The sequence below is a fragment of the Camelus ferus genome, chromosome 27 (genome assembly GCF_009834535.1).
Source record: "Camelus ferus isolate YT-003-E chromosome 27, BCGSAC_Cfer_1.0, whole genome shotgun sequence".
NCBI lineage: Eukaryota > Metazoa > Chordata > Mammalia > Artiodactyla > Camelidae > Camelus > Camelus ferus.
This window is the reverse complement of record NC_045722.1, coordinates 7,415,247-7,429,686: the sequence shown is the minus strand read 5'-3', so window position 1 is coordinate 7,429,686 and position 14,440 is coordinate 7,415,247. Positions and strand designations below refer to the sequence as shown.

The following is a 14,440-nucleotide window of genomic DNA, read 5'->3' as shown; positions in this document are numbered from 1 at the left end:
TGAGAGCCTCGTCAAGCCTTTTCAGCTGACAGCTAGAATTTTTCATTATAAAATTAAAAGTTACAACAGATGTTTTCTGGCATATCACCCCTAAATACACGACCTGAAATTTTCCATCCTTCCCTCTCCTTCAGACTTCCATTTCCCCTCCCGAATGGAATTATATCCTTTTATGCTTGAAATTCTTACACTGAATATTCTATTGTATTTCTTTATAAAAAAAAAAGTGATTATACATCGAAATTTTAAAACTTGTTTCATGTCCTGTAAGTGTAAAAGCTCTGAGTGTTAAGCATTTCTCCTGGACTGGGGAGTTATTACAATTGTTATTAGCATATAACTGATCATAAATATAAACATTTGATAAATAGTAAACATGAAAAATAAACTTCACTGTGAACATTATCTCCTAATTCAATGAATGGGGCAGGGCTTTACCCCCTCCCCAATCAGATCACACATTTATGGATGAATGATTACAGGAGTATGTAAATCAAATAGGAGTCACCAGCAATTCTTTTATTGTTTGTTTTTTCAAGGCTGTAAGCCCAGAACATCATTCCCGTAAGAAAGCAGATGACGGGAGGAGCTTCAGCAGAGCAACATCCCTCAATTCTCTGAACAACTTCTCAGCACTTGCTAAACTCTCAGTCCAGGTTGGTGGTTCTCTTGGTCGGCGGAGGTGGGGGGTCAGGGGAGAAGATGTTTGTGAAGAGCAGACAGGGGGCTTCTAAGAGGCAACAGTCACGCTCTGTTGCTTAACCCAGAGAGCGGTACCTAAGGATGTGCTGTGTTGTTTTTAACCATACTCCACACATATTTCCTAAATCATCTTTTGTAGACACTTGGTACTTAATTTTCAGAGAGAAAAAATACCATATGAACAGGTAAGCAGGGTTTATCTTTCAAACAAGTGAAGTAAGGCTTATGGAGTTGCTTTCTAGTGGGATTATTTTGTGTCCTACAGTGCTTTATTAACACTTGCCAGATAGCTCAGGATTTCAGATTTCTTGATAGATTTTTTCAGGGTAGGTATCATATCTTCCCTCAACACCTACTGTACAGACACTTGATCCATAGGCATTAATTTCTTACTGATGGGCAAGGCTGTTCGTCTAGTAACTAACATATATTTAGACCTTAGTATGTATCAGGCATTATTCTCTACATTAGGGATACAGCAGTAAACAAAGTCCCTACCTTCCTGGAGTTTACACCTTAATGAGATGAGCAAGACAATAAACAGACAAGCAACACAATCTGTCAATGGTGATAAATGACACAGAAGTAAAGCTGAGACAGAGACACGGAGGGCCAGGGCAGATGAGAATAGTGGTTATCTCACTGATAATGTGACACTGGTCAAGAGGAAACGATGGAGCAGGTCACGCAGGTCTCAGGGCGAGAGTGTTCTAACAGAGGGAACAACCTGTGCAAAGGCCCTGAGGCATAAGCATGGCCTGGTGTGATTAGGAACAGCAAGACCAGGAGGGCATGGGTGGAGTGAGTCAAGGGAGAAGGCGGGGGTGGTAGGACTCACAGGGCCAGAGGCTGGGGCACCAGATGGTGCAGGACTTTGTGGTCCATGGTGAGGACTTCATCCTGAACCGTGAACGCTGTGTGGAGCCTCGGGAAGGTTTTGACCAGGAGTGACAGGGTCTCACTTAAGTTTTAAAGAGACTACTGTGGCTGCTGTGGAAATGGCACTTGGGGCAGCCACTCATCATTGCTCAGTCTTTTCTTTTTCTGGTCTTAGTCCCTCTGTTTGGATTAAATGACTCAGTTGTTGACAGTAATCTCTGGAGCCTGAGACCACAAAATTACCAACTCCCTTTTTCACTGTTTTCATTCAACTGAGAGGACAGTAATTTACTCCCCCTTCCGCAAATGTCTCTGGGGCATCACTTGCTCTACTGCGCTGTAACTTTTTATATGCGCACCAACACTCCCCATTAAGCTGCGAGCTCCGTTAGGGCAAAGAAAAGAAAGGCACAAGTCTCCGTGGTGCTCACACGCGGTTTTTATTAGCCAGAGTCCTGCCTCCCAGGAGATACGCAGCCACCCAAGGCACCCAGCCACCATGTTGTTCCTGCCTGCAGGGCTGATCCCATGGCCCGCCTGGGGTGGGGACCCCTGCAAAGCCACTTCAGGGCCTCGTTTCCACAGGTACAGAGCTCCGTGGGAGGAGAGGCCAGACGGAGGGCCCTGTCTTCCCCACCCGGGTTAGGACACACACAAGCCAAGTGGGCCATGTGTCACGGAGCAGAGAGAAAGCCCTGAGCTGCCGCCTGGAGGCCTGGGCACGTGGGGCTCCTCCTACCAGCCAGGCCACTGGATGGCCGCCTGCCTGCCTCCCACAGTGGCCAGTCCCCAGCCTGGGGATCCCTTCCTTCTTCGCTCAGCGTTACACACATAAGGCAGCCGGATGCCTCCAAGCATGGCGTTCTAGGAGCTGAGGCTGCCGGACGAGGACCAGGCATCTGAATAGAGTGCAGGTGAGGGCACGTCACCCCACGCTCCTCCAGGCAGCTCTGCCCCTACCCTGGGCTGTGCCCACCAGCCCCCAGGAGCCTGTGACCTCGAGGAGCTGCTCCATCCTGGGGAGTGAGGGGCCGGGAGCAGAGCGCCCCACTAGGAGTGGACCGCCCTGCTGACGGGCCGTTTCTCTGTGAAGAAGCTTTTCAGCAGCAGCACCTGGCTGACGCTGACCACGAACAGGGCAATCGTCTCACCGACAGACCAGTAAGAGACTCGGCTATTCAGGTCTTCGGCCCGGGCCCGGTCCTGGGCCTCCCGGAGCCGGTAATGTGTCTGGGAGTCAATCACCGTCTTCAGAGCCTCATGGATGGTCACACAGGCAGATTCCATCTGCACAGGGAGAGAAAAGCAGTCACTGCGAACCCCCAGAAAAGAAGAACGGAATCCAGCACACAGCATGCGTTGTCGTCAACATCCTTGGTAATTCTACTGAATGCTGGCTGTGTCTGCGCTAAGGGTTTGACGTAGTTCTACTGAACCTTCCAAACAAGTCTAGTTGAGGCTCAGAGAGGTTAAGTAACTTGCTCAGAGCCACACAGTTAGGAGACAGCAGAGTCAAGATTTAAACTCAACTATCTAAGTCCCGAGCCTATGCTTCCCACCAGTGCCCTGTTTTCTCTTATTTAATACCACATCTCTGATAGGCCAGGATCATTACCCCCAGATTCCCTGCCCTAATCCCAGGAACCTGCAAATATGATGAGCTGTCACTTCCGGGACTGTTATATGGTACAGTTGACCTTAAGACAGGGAGACTGTCCAGTGGGCCTGACCAAATCACAGGAGCCCTTCAGAGCAGAGAGCTTTCCCCAGCTGGTCAGCTAAAGGAAAGGTCAGAGAGGCGGGATGCCTGAGAAGAATTCAGTGCACCACTGCTGGCTCTGAAGATACAGAAGGTCACGTGCAAGGACCAGAAAAGGCCTCCAGGACCTGAGAGCTCAACAGCCAACGAGGAAATAGTGAACTCGGTCCTACAGCCACAAGGAACTAAATTCCACCAACCACCTGAATGAGTGTCAAAGCACTCATGTTCCTCCCTGGAGCCTCCAGATGAGAAGCCCGCCCACCGGCACCTTGATTTCAGCCTTGAGACCCTGAGCAGGGGACCCAGCCGAGCCTGCCCAGGCTCAGAGCCCACAGGACTGGGAGATGATAGGTGGGTGTCGTTTGCAGCCGTCAGGTTCATAGTCATTACTGACTCAGCAACAGAAAACAAAATACATCATGTCTGTGAAGAAACATGAGCTCTTACTCACAGGCCATCTCTAAAACATCATTTTATCCAAAACCTAGAAACTTCTAACCCAACAGTGAGTTCTCGGGCTAGAGAAGTTCATACAGCATCCAGCAGACATCTGCTTCAGCCCCCGAACTCCAAAGGTGGCCGTCGACAAAGCGCGGCGCAAGGCGCCAAAAAGGACTGAACCAGTGTAACTGCCGTCACTGCCCCCGACACCCCTCATTTCTCTCACAGACTGAAGGCAAATGGGGGACTCTGACCGAGAAAGTGTGTTCTCCTTACCTGCCCCATTAGATAGTCTTTATTCCGGGCTATTCTAGGCGCTAAGCTAGACTACAGGAGGACAGACAAGCTGCCCTTCAGCCTTTCTGTTGACAAGGCAGCATCTTCTGTCTGACCACTGGTCTACCTCCAGGGGCGTGGGCTTCCTCTGCACATACTGGCTGACTCCTCATTCTGATCTGCGGGTAAGAGGTGGCGAAATGTCACATGGAGGGAAAACTGACACGGTTACTGTGCATCAGGTGGAGTTAGTGGAGCTCGACTGGGCACCAGTTCAAGGGGCAGAATCCACAGTAAAGAACAAGCCTGTCTGTTTCAATTATCCCCTCAAGGGGAACTTTGAAACTGCTTCCTCAGTGGCGCCCTGCACACCCACTGTTTGGGCCATTATACTGCAGTCTCCTCTTGCAAGTGGGGTTAGCCAGCCCGGGGTCTTCACACTCCCCACGTTTGGTGGGTAGGTTGCACAGGCATACCTCGGAGACATTGCAAATTCTGTTCCACACCACTGCAGTAAAACAAATACAACAATGAAGCGAGTCACATGAATTTTTTCGTTTCCCAGTGCGTATCAAAGTTATGTTTACACGATTCTGTAGCGTGTTAAGTGTGCAACAGCATTGTGTCTAAAAAAAAATGCACATATCTTAATTAAAAAACACTTTATTGCTAAAAAATGCTAACCATCATCACAGCCACAAACCTTCCATTTGTTTAAAAAAAAAAAAAAGCAGCACCTGTGAAGCACAGGAAAACAAGGAATGCCTGTACCTATAAATGTCTGATGTTGAGAGAAGGACAAATGATCCTGAGAAGGGCTCCTGACATCAAGAAGTTGATTCCAAAGGGACTTTTAAGTGCCAACTTGTACCGAAGTTGAATCAAGGTATGACATTTCTAGAAGCTTCCCTAGAGCCCCCTTCCAGTCACTACCTATGACCACGACACAGGAGGACTTGGTAAGTCAAACTAGTTCTCTAGATCACCCTGGTGGTTCCTGCAAGACCACAGTTACTGAAGGTAGGGCTGGGGAACTCAAGAGAGATACCCGTGAAAATGAGAATACAGGGATTCCAAATCATGCGGGGCTTTCTTCTATAGCCCAAACTCCCACTGATTCATTCTTTCAAATGTCTATTTATTAAATGCCTATTTATCTTCCAGACATGATGCTGGGCCCAGGAAACTGAGAGATCAATCAGAGTCAGGCACAGTCCTGGGTCTCAAAAAGGTCACAATTTATAGAAAGGGATCAATGTGATGGATTGTGACAAGAGCCAGCAAGAGACAGGAGAGCAGAGTTATGGGGAAGCTGGGAGGAGAAAGCTGCTAATCCTGTCAGGGGAGGTGGAGGGCTACCTGACATAGGAAGTGGAAAACTGAACCCTGACAGATGGACAGCACGTCACCTGGCGGAGGATGAGGGGCAGGCAGGTGAGAAAAGCCCGGTAAGGAGCACCTGCAGGGCCCTGCCCAGGGCCGGGGCTGTGTGGGGAGGAAGTCGTGGGTAGGTAGAGGCTCACAGCAAAGGCCTTGAGAGTCAAGACTTTTAACAATCAGCCCTGTGAGCAAAAGAATGGCAAGACCAGGATCCCACTTGAAGAGAAGCCACGATGCAGGGGGAGATGGGAGGCAGGGAAACCACTTTGGCTGCTGCAATCTGCGGGCAAGGAAAAGACGAGGGCCTCAATTGAGGAGGTCGCCAAGTAGGGGGAGAAGGGTGGAGCCGGGAGAGACCTAGAGGACTTGGTAACACGCAGATTGTTCCTGAAGTTAATGGGATGAACAGAGATGCACATATGTACGTGTAGACACACACACACATATGCATACGTGCACACATGCATATATACACACGGTTAGTATGTATAAATACACAGAGGCTTTGTTTTTAAACACTAGGGAAGGGCTCACTGGTTTTCCAGGCTAGAATTCCATTTTCCGTGTTTATTTCCATCACAAGAGCATTCAGAAACTTAATTATATTCACTTGAATTGGAAGCTCCTTGGACCCCTGGGCCCAAGACTGGGCATTCAGCAGTATAGGCTGATACCTGCAGCCTTCTCCCAGGGTCCAGAATCACTAGAGGAGGAGGAGGGGGAGAGGAAGAGAAACGAAGGAGGACACAGATATCACACATACAGGCGCCCCAGGCAGAGAGTACACCAGATAGGCTACGTAAGGCATCACTTTAAAGGCTTAGATCCGATGTCACCGGCCAGAGACCAGCACTGTGATTCTATGAAGAGGGCCTGAGGCCTTTAAAGGAACAGCTTCGGATCAGATCAGCGGCAGGGAAGGAGGCCGGTTCCCAGAGGGTACCAGAGCAACAGCTGGGACTCTGCAGCTTTCCTAGCATCTAAAGCCAGGAGACACCTTTAGAGCCTGGCATAGACCCCACCGGAGACGCCAGCACAACACATCCCCAGATCCACAGACACCTGGAAGCATCCCCTAGCACAAAAACATGCTAATTCCCCAGCCACTGACTGGGATCTGCCGTTGGCATCAGGCTAAGGCACCTCTTCAGCTTGTTATCACAAAATGTCAGTTAGGTAACCCGGCCAGCCTGCTTCCTGCCTTGAGGGAAGCCAGCAGAATCCCTGCTGCTCCTAAGAGCCCTGTTTGCCCAGGTCCCCACCTCCCCAGAGTGCAACCTTCATTCAGCCTTGCCAAAACCTCCAGCCCTGGCTGGTTTCTGGCGTCCTGGAACCTCACAGGGATTCTGGGCACTGCTCCATCATGACAGTTGGTCTCTGGAGACACCCTGACCAGTCCGCCTCCCAGGACCATCCCTTTCCTCCATCCCACGCCAACATCCCATCCCGCCTCTACCACCTGCTGATGCCCAGGTCTTCATCGTGTGACCACCAGCAAATTCCTTTAGCCTCACGTCATAAGGGCCTTCACTGATAGGAGTTCTTGGTTGTTTAAATTCTTCAAGAACTCAAAGGCAGGGATGCATGAGATGACCCTTAATCTTCCCTCAACCACTACCGAGGCAGCCCCGGGCCTTTGACCTCTGTCAGGAACCTTCAGCCTAGGCTGTGATCTGCCCAGATTCTCAGGAAGCCTCTCAGTTTGGGCTCCCTGAGTAGCAGGCTCAGCCCACATCCTCTGGTAGGAGCCTGGTCACGCTGGAACTCAGGCCAAAGACAAGTCTCTCTGGCCTGAAGCCCTGGCCTGGGCCTTGGCCACTCTGTCCTGTTCTTTCAACCCTAGTACTGATACTGGTGCCAGAAAACACGGTCTCTGGCCCAGCACGGGGCTGGACCAAGTCTCAGGGGAAGAGATGACAGCTGAGGCAGCAAGGGGATCGAGCCGAGGGAAACAAGACAAGGGCCGGCGAGGAAAGTGCAAGCTATACCGTGAACACCTGCACCTGCTGTTCTCGGCTTGGGCGGCCCTCCCTCCTCAGCGCCGGACACCCTCCTGGGTGACCGCCCACACTGTCACTTTTCAGCCAGAACTCTCCCTGTGAAGACTTCCCTGAGCCTCCTGGAAGAGTCAGCGGGTCCCTCCCCGGAGCGCCCGCGCCCTTAAATCGCTGCCCTGATCACACTGTCCCGTGGCTACGTGGGTTACAGGGTCACCCTCCACGCAGGGCTCCTGGCGGCTGGGACGGCGCCGTCCAACTTCCCTGAAGCCGCACCACCCCAGCACGGCGTGCAGACTGAGCGCCCCCCGCAGGCGAGCCAGTGCTCCCGGAGGCAGACGCAGACACAACCCGGCCCGTTCGGGCAGAGGGGCCAGAGGGACAGCGGTTGAAGGGAACAGCTCTGCTGAGGCTGGGCGGAAGGACGAGGCTCCCAGACAAAGAAGAGGGAGGCGCAATCCCTCTTCCTGCAACAAAACCAAACTCCAATTCTAAGGCTCCTGGAAAGAACGTCTCTCTTGCATGAATCCATTAAGCCTCTTCTCCACCAATTCCTTTTCCACTGGCAAGAGATGGAAGTCCTTCAGCTCAGCTTCTGGAGACTTACACAATCTTCAAGGCGGAAGCTGTTTCATCAGTGACCAACAGAGCTCTCGAGAGGATAGGTTGTGAAAGATCTTACACACAGTACACACCCTGGGCCGGACCTTCTGTCGGCAGTCACGTTGCCAAGTTCAAACCCAGTGTTGTCCCAAGGAGCTCTCCACGCATGGCCTCTAGCCACTTTTGTGACTACTGAGCACTAGAAATGTTGCCATAGAGCAAATAAGCAAGTGAATTTTTAACTTAATCTCAAGTAATTTAAATTTAAATAGCCATGTGCAGAGAGTGCTTACTGACTGGGCAGTGAGCCACTAACCCCAACTGCCTAGGGAACAAACCCATGGTCAAAGCCATAGGGGAATGGGGTATGTGGTCACCTTGGAGGGCAGCCTAGAAGGTACTCTGGCCTCTCTGGAGATTCAGATGCTCTGGCTTTGGTCCTTGAACAGGTGCAGCCATGCACGGTCATCCCTGTGTTGCGGGTGTCCCTGGGCCCTGCCACTCAGTCATCTGACAAATATTTGGTGAGCTGCTATTCTGTGCCACACCCCATGCACTGGGGTGCTGGAGACACGGGGGTAAGTAATACAGAGTCCCTAGCCTCAGAGCCTGCATGTGGGAGGGAGGGAAGACTGATGGAGGAGGCTAGGACTGGATTATAGTTAAGCATGAGAGCCATGGGTGACAGAGGTGACTATCTGTCCCCCAAAATATCACCGTTTCTCTTCCAGAGTGTGGAGTTGTTGCAAAGAGTCGACTGCCCAACAGGACTGTATCTGCCAGCCCTCTTTTCATCCAGACTGTCCACATGAGTCTTTCTCAACAGTGAGATATGAGTGGGGGTGATGGTGTTACTTCTGGCTTTTAAGACGCAGGTGGGGCTTTTTCATTTCCTCCTTCTTTTAGTGGCTAGAGTCAGAGGACTCTGAAGCCCTAAGGGACAGCAGAAAGATGACAAGAAAGGAGCCTGGCTTCCCGAGTAACTCCATGGAGGAAAGCCCTCCACCCCTACCCCAACTCACTACATTATTATTTGAATAAGAAAAAAAAAAAAACTTCCACTGTGTTAAACCATTGGTATTTGGGGCTTGTTATAGCAGCTTGTGTTCCCTTAACTAACACATACAAACTAGGACTTTGGTCTTTCTGATGTAGATATGTCATATGAGCAGAGAGAGGCACATGCTATGTGTACTTTGAAAGCAGTGCTGTCAAAGACTGAATGGCAACACAGGAATACCAGAGGAGAGTACTGAGGGGTCCAGTTAAAGAACAGACAGGAAGAGGGGAAGGGGAACATGCTGTCCTTAGGACTGGATGTGAAGCGAGGGGCAGAGCCAACACTGAGACTTCAGACTGGGAGCTGATCAGCCAAGAGGGGGACAGAAGAGGAGGAGCAGGTTGCGGGGCTCAGCCTAGGGTTGTAAATGTCCACTCACCTGGGTGAGAGCTGTGACCCTATTCCCCATGTCTGGGAGAATGGGGGCCTCATCGCCCACTTGAAAGTCAAAGTAGACGGTCTTGTGAGAGAAGGTGGAAAACTCATTACTGAAGCAAAACTGATAAACGCCCTTGACCTCAGCCCGGTGCGTGAAGCTGTCATACTGCTTCTTGGTTTCCCTGTAGATGGTGTTCCCCAGGGGGTCCTCCACATAGCAGTCAACATCGTAGTGGCCTCCAGTGATGACCTGACAACCACAAAAGACACCCACAGTCCAATGTTAATAGAGGAGCAATCACCACTTACCAAACACCAGCCAGACCCTGTGATTAGACATCACATTTTTTTCATTTAATCTTCATAACCTTTTAAAGCAGGTACTATGACATGCCCCATTTTACAGAGGATGAAACTGAGGCTGAGAGAGGTAAAGTGGCCGTGATCACACAGCTTGAAAATGACAGACCTGAATTCATGTCTGTCTGAGTCCAAAGGTTTTGCTCTGAAAGAGTACAAAGAGCCTAATCCTCCCCATTTCACAGAAGAGGAAACCGAGGGTCCGAGGTTACGCAAATTGTTGAACGCGTCTGTTAAATATTCATATTATTGCCGATGGAATGCAACGGGAAGGCAAATACAGCTGAAGCATTCACAGAATCAGTGACTATCAGAGGTGGGAGAGCTCCCAGGAATCACTAGCTCAAACTTTCTCTGTAAACACAGGAAGGAGAAAAACCTCCAAAGGGCAAAATCACACAGGCAGTCAATCACTATAACCGACATCCATCAGGGAACACAGTCAACAGTCCATTTGCTTCCAAATTTTAAATTTCCTTTTGTCCAGATGGAAAAAATTGCTTTGTGATTAGTGAGCTTCCTAATGTTGGAGGTGTTTAACTTAGGCTGAATACTCCTTAACAGGGAATCCTGACCCAGCAGTGACCAGATGACCTCTCAGGCCCCCTCCAGCCTCATAATGATCAATTTTTGGTGACCATACCTAGGTTACCCCTGTTAACCCAGCCGCAATTTGCACACTGTCCACAGAGATCTGACAGTGGCTAGAAGAACGACTCAGAGGCCATCATACATGATGCTGTCCCCAAGCACAAGCCTCTTTTAGGAGCTTTGGTCAGAAAAGGACCATCAAATGGCCTGCCAGCCTGCTGTCTGTCTTTCCTCATCTCTGTAAATGCTTGCCAGTATGTGTCCACCAGCAGAAGCCTGTCTGGGTATAATCCCTACTCAGCCCCCCAAACCTAGATCTGCTCACTAAACCTGAAAGGCAGATTTCTTACTCAAGACCTGCTCCCCTGAACTGTGAGCCATGAGATCTCTCAAAGGAGCCAGGAGTGCTGGAGCTGGGAGCTGTTCTGAGCCATATGGCAGCAGCCAAGTCTTGCAGCCACATCACTCCTTGTAAACACTGCCAGAGCTCTAAGTCTGTGCTGAGACCTCCTTTCCAAAGCACCCATTTTCATCACTTCCGCGCTCACCCCAGCTATGACTTCAAACGCTGGAGGGAAAAATAAAACCACAAACCCTTTTCCTCTTGCCACCATTTTTTCAGTACAGGAGGGGACAAAGCAGTCCAAGAAACTTGGGACAGAGAGCCTGGGTCCAGCTAATCATAGATCTCATTCCTTAAAGTCAAGGGGCCTGCAGGAAGTTATTCTGGCCATCTCCCGAGGATGCAGGACCCGCCCCCGGGGCATCCCCATCCTGGGCACGCACCTGCGGCGCTACCTCCCTGCTTAGTCGGGGCTGTCTTGAGTGGGTTCTGAGTGATCAAAACGTTCCTCCTCACGGGGAAGTCAACTGGTCCCCAGTCATTCCCGGCCCCTGCAGCCTCTGTGGCTAACTCCAGCCACTCCAACCTGGGGCGCGCCAGTGCCCAGGCGAGACCTGGAGGGGGGAGAGAGAGGAGGCGACACCGGGAGCCATGGCCTTACTTGGTAATCCAGGGAGAACTTCACGCCCTGCTCCACGTCCTCGTGGAAGCACTGCTTGGCGTTGTCAGGCAGCTCGAAGGTGAGCTCGGCGCCCCCCGACCGTTCAGCCCGGAGCAGGAGAAGCAGCAGCAGGAGCAGCGCGGAGGCGGAGCGCGGGGTCGCGCTGTCCATGATGCTCCCGATCCAGCCCCGCGGGCGGAGGCCCGGGCGTGCGCCCCTCGCGGGTGGCGCAGTGTCAGCGAGACCTGGGAGAACTTGCAGAGGCAGACGTGGCGCGAGCGCGGCGCTTCCGGGACAGCCGACCGCTCAGTGCGCAGCCGTGCGCTCCCGGGTGGGCCGGGGCGCGAGGCCCTGGAGCGCCGCGGCCTCCCCACGCCCCTTCCGCCCCTGCGCCTGCGCGCCGGCTGGGCTGGCCTGGGGAAGGGGACCGCCCCTTCGCCCGCCCCTCCCCGTTCTGCAGGGGTATCTCCGTGGAGGGGAAGCGGAGCCCCGCCCTCGCCCCGCCAACCCCCCTCCCCCCCGCCTGGCGCGCGCCCCCTGAGAGGCGCGCCCTGCGGACATCCCCTGCTGAAGCTCTTCTGCTCCCTCCGGGAACCGCAGGGCTGAGCCTAGGTCCACCCAGCCCACCCTCCCTAGCTGCAGCAACACGGAGCCCGTGGGGTTCTACGAGGTACAGGCTCCGCTTCTGACTGGCTCTGTAACTTGTCTCAGTTCTCCGGGGAATCGTCCCCTTGCCTGGAAATGAGTGTGCCCGCGCCTACTGTGCACCGTAGTTAGGCGGGCCACGTGAAAAAAGATGTGCGAACCCTGGGGACGCAGTAAACACCCCTTTCTTCATTTCCGTCCCCTTCCCAAGGTGAAAAAGTGTGCGGGGGTGCGGGGAGAATGAAAGTAAGTAAACCCCCGTAATTACATCCCCTTTGGGGAAAAGAGTGTGCTCACACAAGGCTTCGGGAAGAGGTGAATCCAGGTCTGTCACTCAGCAATTTCAGGTATGTTTTGGTCGTCAGGATAAGTTGAAGACTATTCTGGGACGAAACAATCATTTTTTTTTTCCCCTTGACTTCTCAAAAGCGTTGAAAGGAGATAAATTAATTTACAGTCTTAATCTGTTACCATTGACCTAAGAAGATATTTTGTGCAATCGTTACTATAGGGTTTTATATTCACTATGATCAGGCAAGACAAAGGAAAAATCACTGATTGTGGTCTTGCTGCGCAGTAAAGAATTTTTTCAAAACATCATTAAATGAGATGTATCTTGATTTTAGCAAAGAATTTTACTGCCCATATAGTTCTCCACGTGGATGAGACTGACGTGTTCTGTCACTGGGCTATTTGACCACGAATTAAGGTGCTAATGTATGTGAAAGCAGTCTGTCGGCTGTGAAATACCGTGCACGCATAATGTACCGGACGTGGCAAGGTATGTAGTGTGCCCTGAAGCTCTTTGCATGGCTCTGCCCTGGTGAACATTATTTTTTAGTGACTGGTAGGAAGCATGTAACTAATAATCATCCAATCTAGACGCACCAAGTGGAGAAACAAATGACAAATGTAAGACCAAGGTTACCTTGATCAGCGGGAGTACTAAACTAAGACCAACGAAGAGAAATTTCACCAGGTTAAATGTTAAACCCTGCATTTAGTTCCAAGAAGACACCTGCATGCGCTCAGGGCAGTAGCTCAAGCCAGAGCATGTGGAGACTTATAATCAACAGTTAGCTGAATATAAGACAATGGAAATGGATGAACTAAAAAAGAATCCCTGGCTTGGGCTGGGTTAATGAAAGAACAGCATTGTTTTAGCACCTATTGTGTGGAAGATGGCAGAGCAGATGGCAGGTGCAGCCCTGGGGGGACCTGAGCAGCAAAAACAGAGGAAAGGAACTTACCCCAGCCCCTGTTCGGCAATGCACCTTCTCATTCTTAGCCTTTTTTTTTTTTAAACCAGGAGAGAAAATATAATACCTGTGTAATTAAAAATTAATTTTTTAAATCACACGTACGTAAAATACTGGGTGTTTGCTCAGGTCAATTTTACCAGGCAGTCATGTCAACCTCATCTTAAGGAAAAGGTAATATTTATCATTGAGATTACACTAAGAAAAATGAGAAATACTACTGAAGGATTGCAATATATCTTTTATTGACATATTAGAAATATATAAGTAGTTCCAGTACATGGATTTTGATACATCCTTGAGCACGTTGTCAGCTTGAGACTAGGATATAACACTGGAGAACCAGTTCAAGCAACACACAATACATCTGAAGTACCAACACGCACAAAGGAGAAAAGTCAGACAAAACCTGCATTTACTGGATGAAACTCTAAGAGAATCAACAATGAACTTAAGCAAACAAACAAAAGGCTTTGGAATGTCTAGAAATCAAACCAAAATTCCAGACTTTGAAGTTTAGACTCACATTCTGTAATATATTTTGATAAACATTCAGGAAGTCTTAAGTAGATGGGTTATTTAAACTACAGTTTGCAGCTAACTTCTGTAGTGACTCTAGGCTCCCCAAAATCTCTGATCTAGAAAGCATGTTTGAATCTAAATATGCTTTTTAAAAAGCATACCTGTGCAGTTGGTTAACATGAAGAATATTGCCCATGTATGCATTAACCATAATGAAGTTTTGCCATGGTTATACTAGTTTGCAACAGTTTAATTCAACTAATGCATCATCAAATAGTGATGAAACAAGGTGCTGTCTGATAACTGTCTACAGAAAGGCCAATGGAAAGGTCAAGACTGATGGATGCAGGTAGTGAGTGGCATCAGTGTGCCTGCTATTACGCGTTTGTGCGACGGACAGGCTATTCCGATGGGCATAGTGTTTTACCTAAGCTAATTGCTATGAATGGACCACATTCACTACTTAGGATAAATTAGACTTTCAAATCTTAGCATAAGGTTTAGAAAAAATCTCTTATGCAGTGTCTTGTTATCCCCACAGTTGGATACTACTAGCAGAAGTTAGTTTTAACTGGCACTAA

The 14,440-nt window shown here is 50.1% G+C and overlaps 1 protein-coding gene across 1 annotated transcript; it reads right to left on the bottom strand.

Annotated features, from left to right (window-relative positions):
* Window positions 1-1,998: 1,998 nt before the first annotated feature.
* TMED3 (transmembrane p24 trafficking protein 3) lies at window positions 1,999-11,811 on the bottom strand. Its single transcript, XM_006189622.3, has 3 exons — window positions 11,434-11,811; window positions 9,480-9,728; window positions 1,999-2,868 (listed from the first exon to the last, which is right to left on the bottom strand). Exons 1-3 carry the CDS (start codon window positions 11,602-11,604, stop codon window positions 2,632-2,634), a joined length of 657 nt encoding a protein of 218 aa, XP_006189684.1. The 5' UTR covers window positions 11,605-11,811; the 3' UTR covers window positions 1,999-2,631.
* Window positions 11,812-14,440: the final 2,629 nt, after the last annotated feature.

Excerpts from the sequence above, each read along its gene's own strand:
- TMED3 (XM_006189622.3), bottom strand. The coding sequence starts at position 11,604 with ATGGACAGCGCGACCCCGCGCTCCGCCTCCGCGCTGCTCCTGCTGCTG. Across the intron at positions 9,729-11,433 it reads AGTTCTCCCTGGATTACCAA|GTCATCACTGGAGGCCACTA; the intron begins GTAAGGCCATGG and ends TGTGGTTGTCAG. Across the intron at positions 2,869-9,479 it reads GGGTCACAGCTCTCACCCAG|ATGGAATCTGCCTGTGTGAC; the intron begins GTGAGTGGACAT and ends CTCCCTGTGCAG.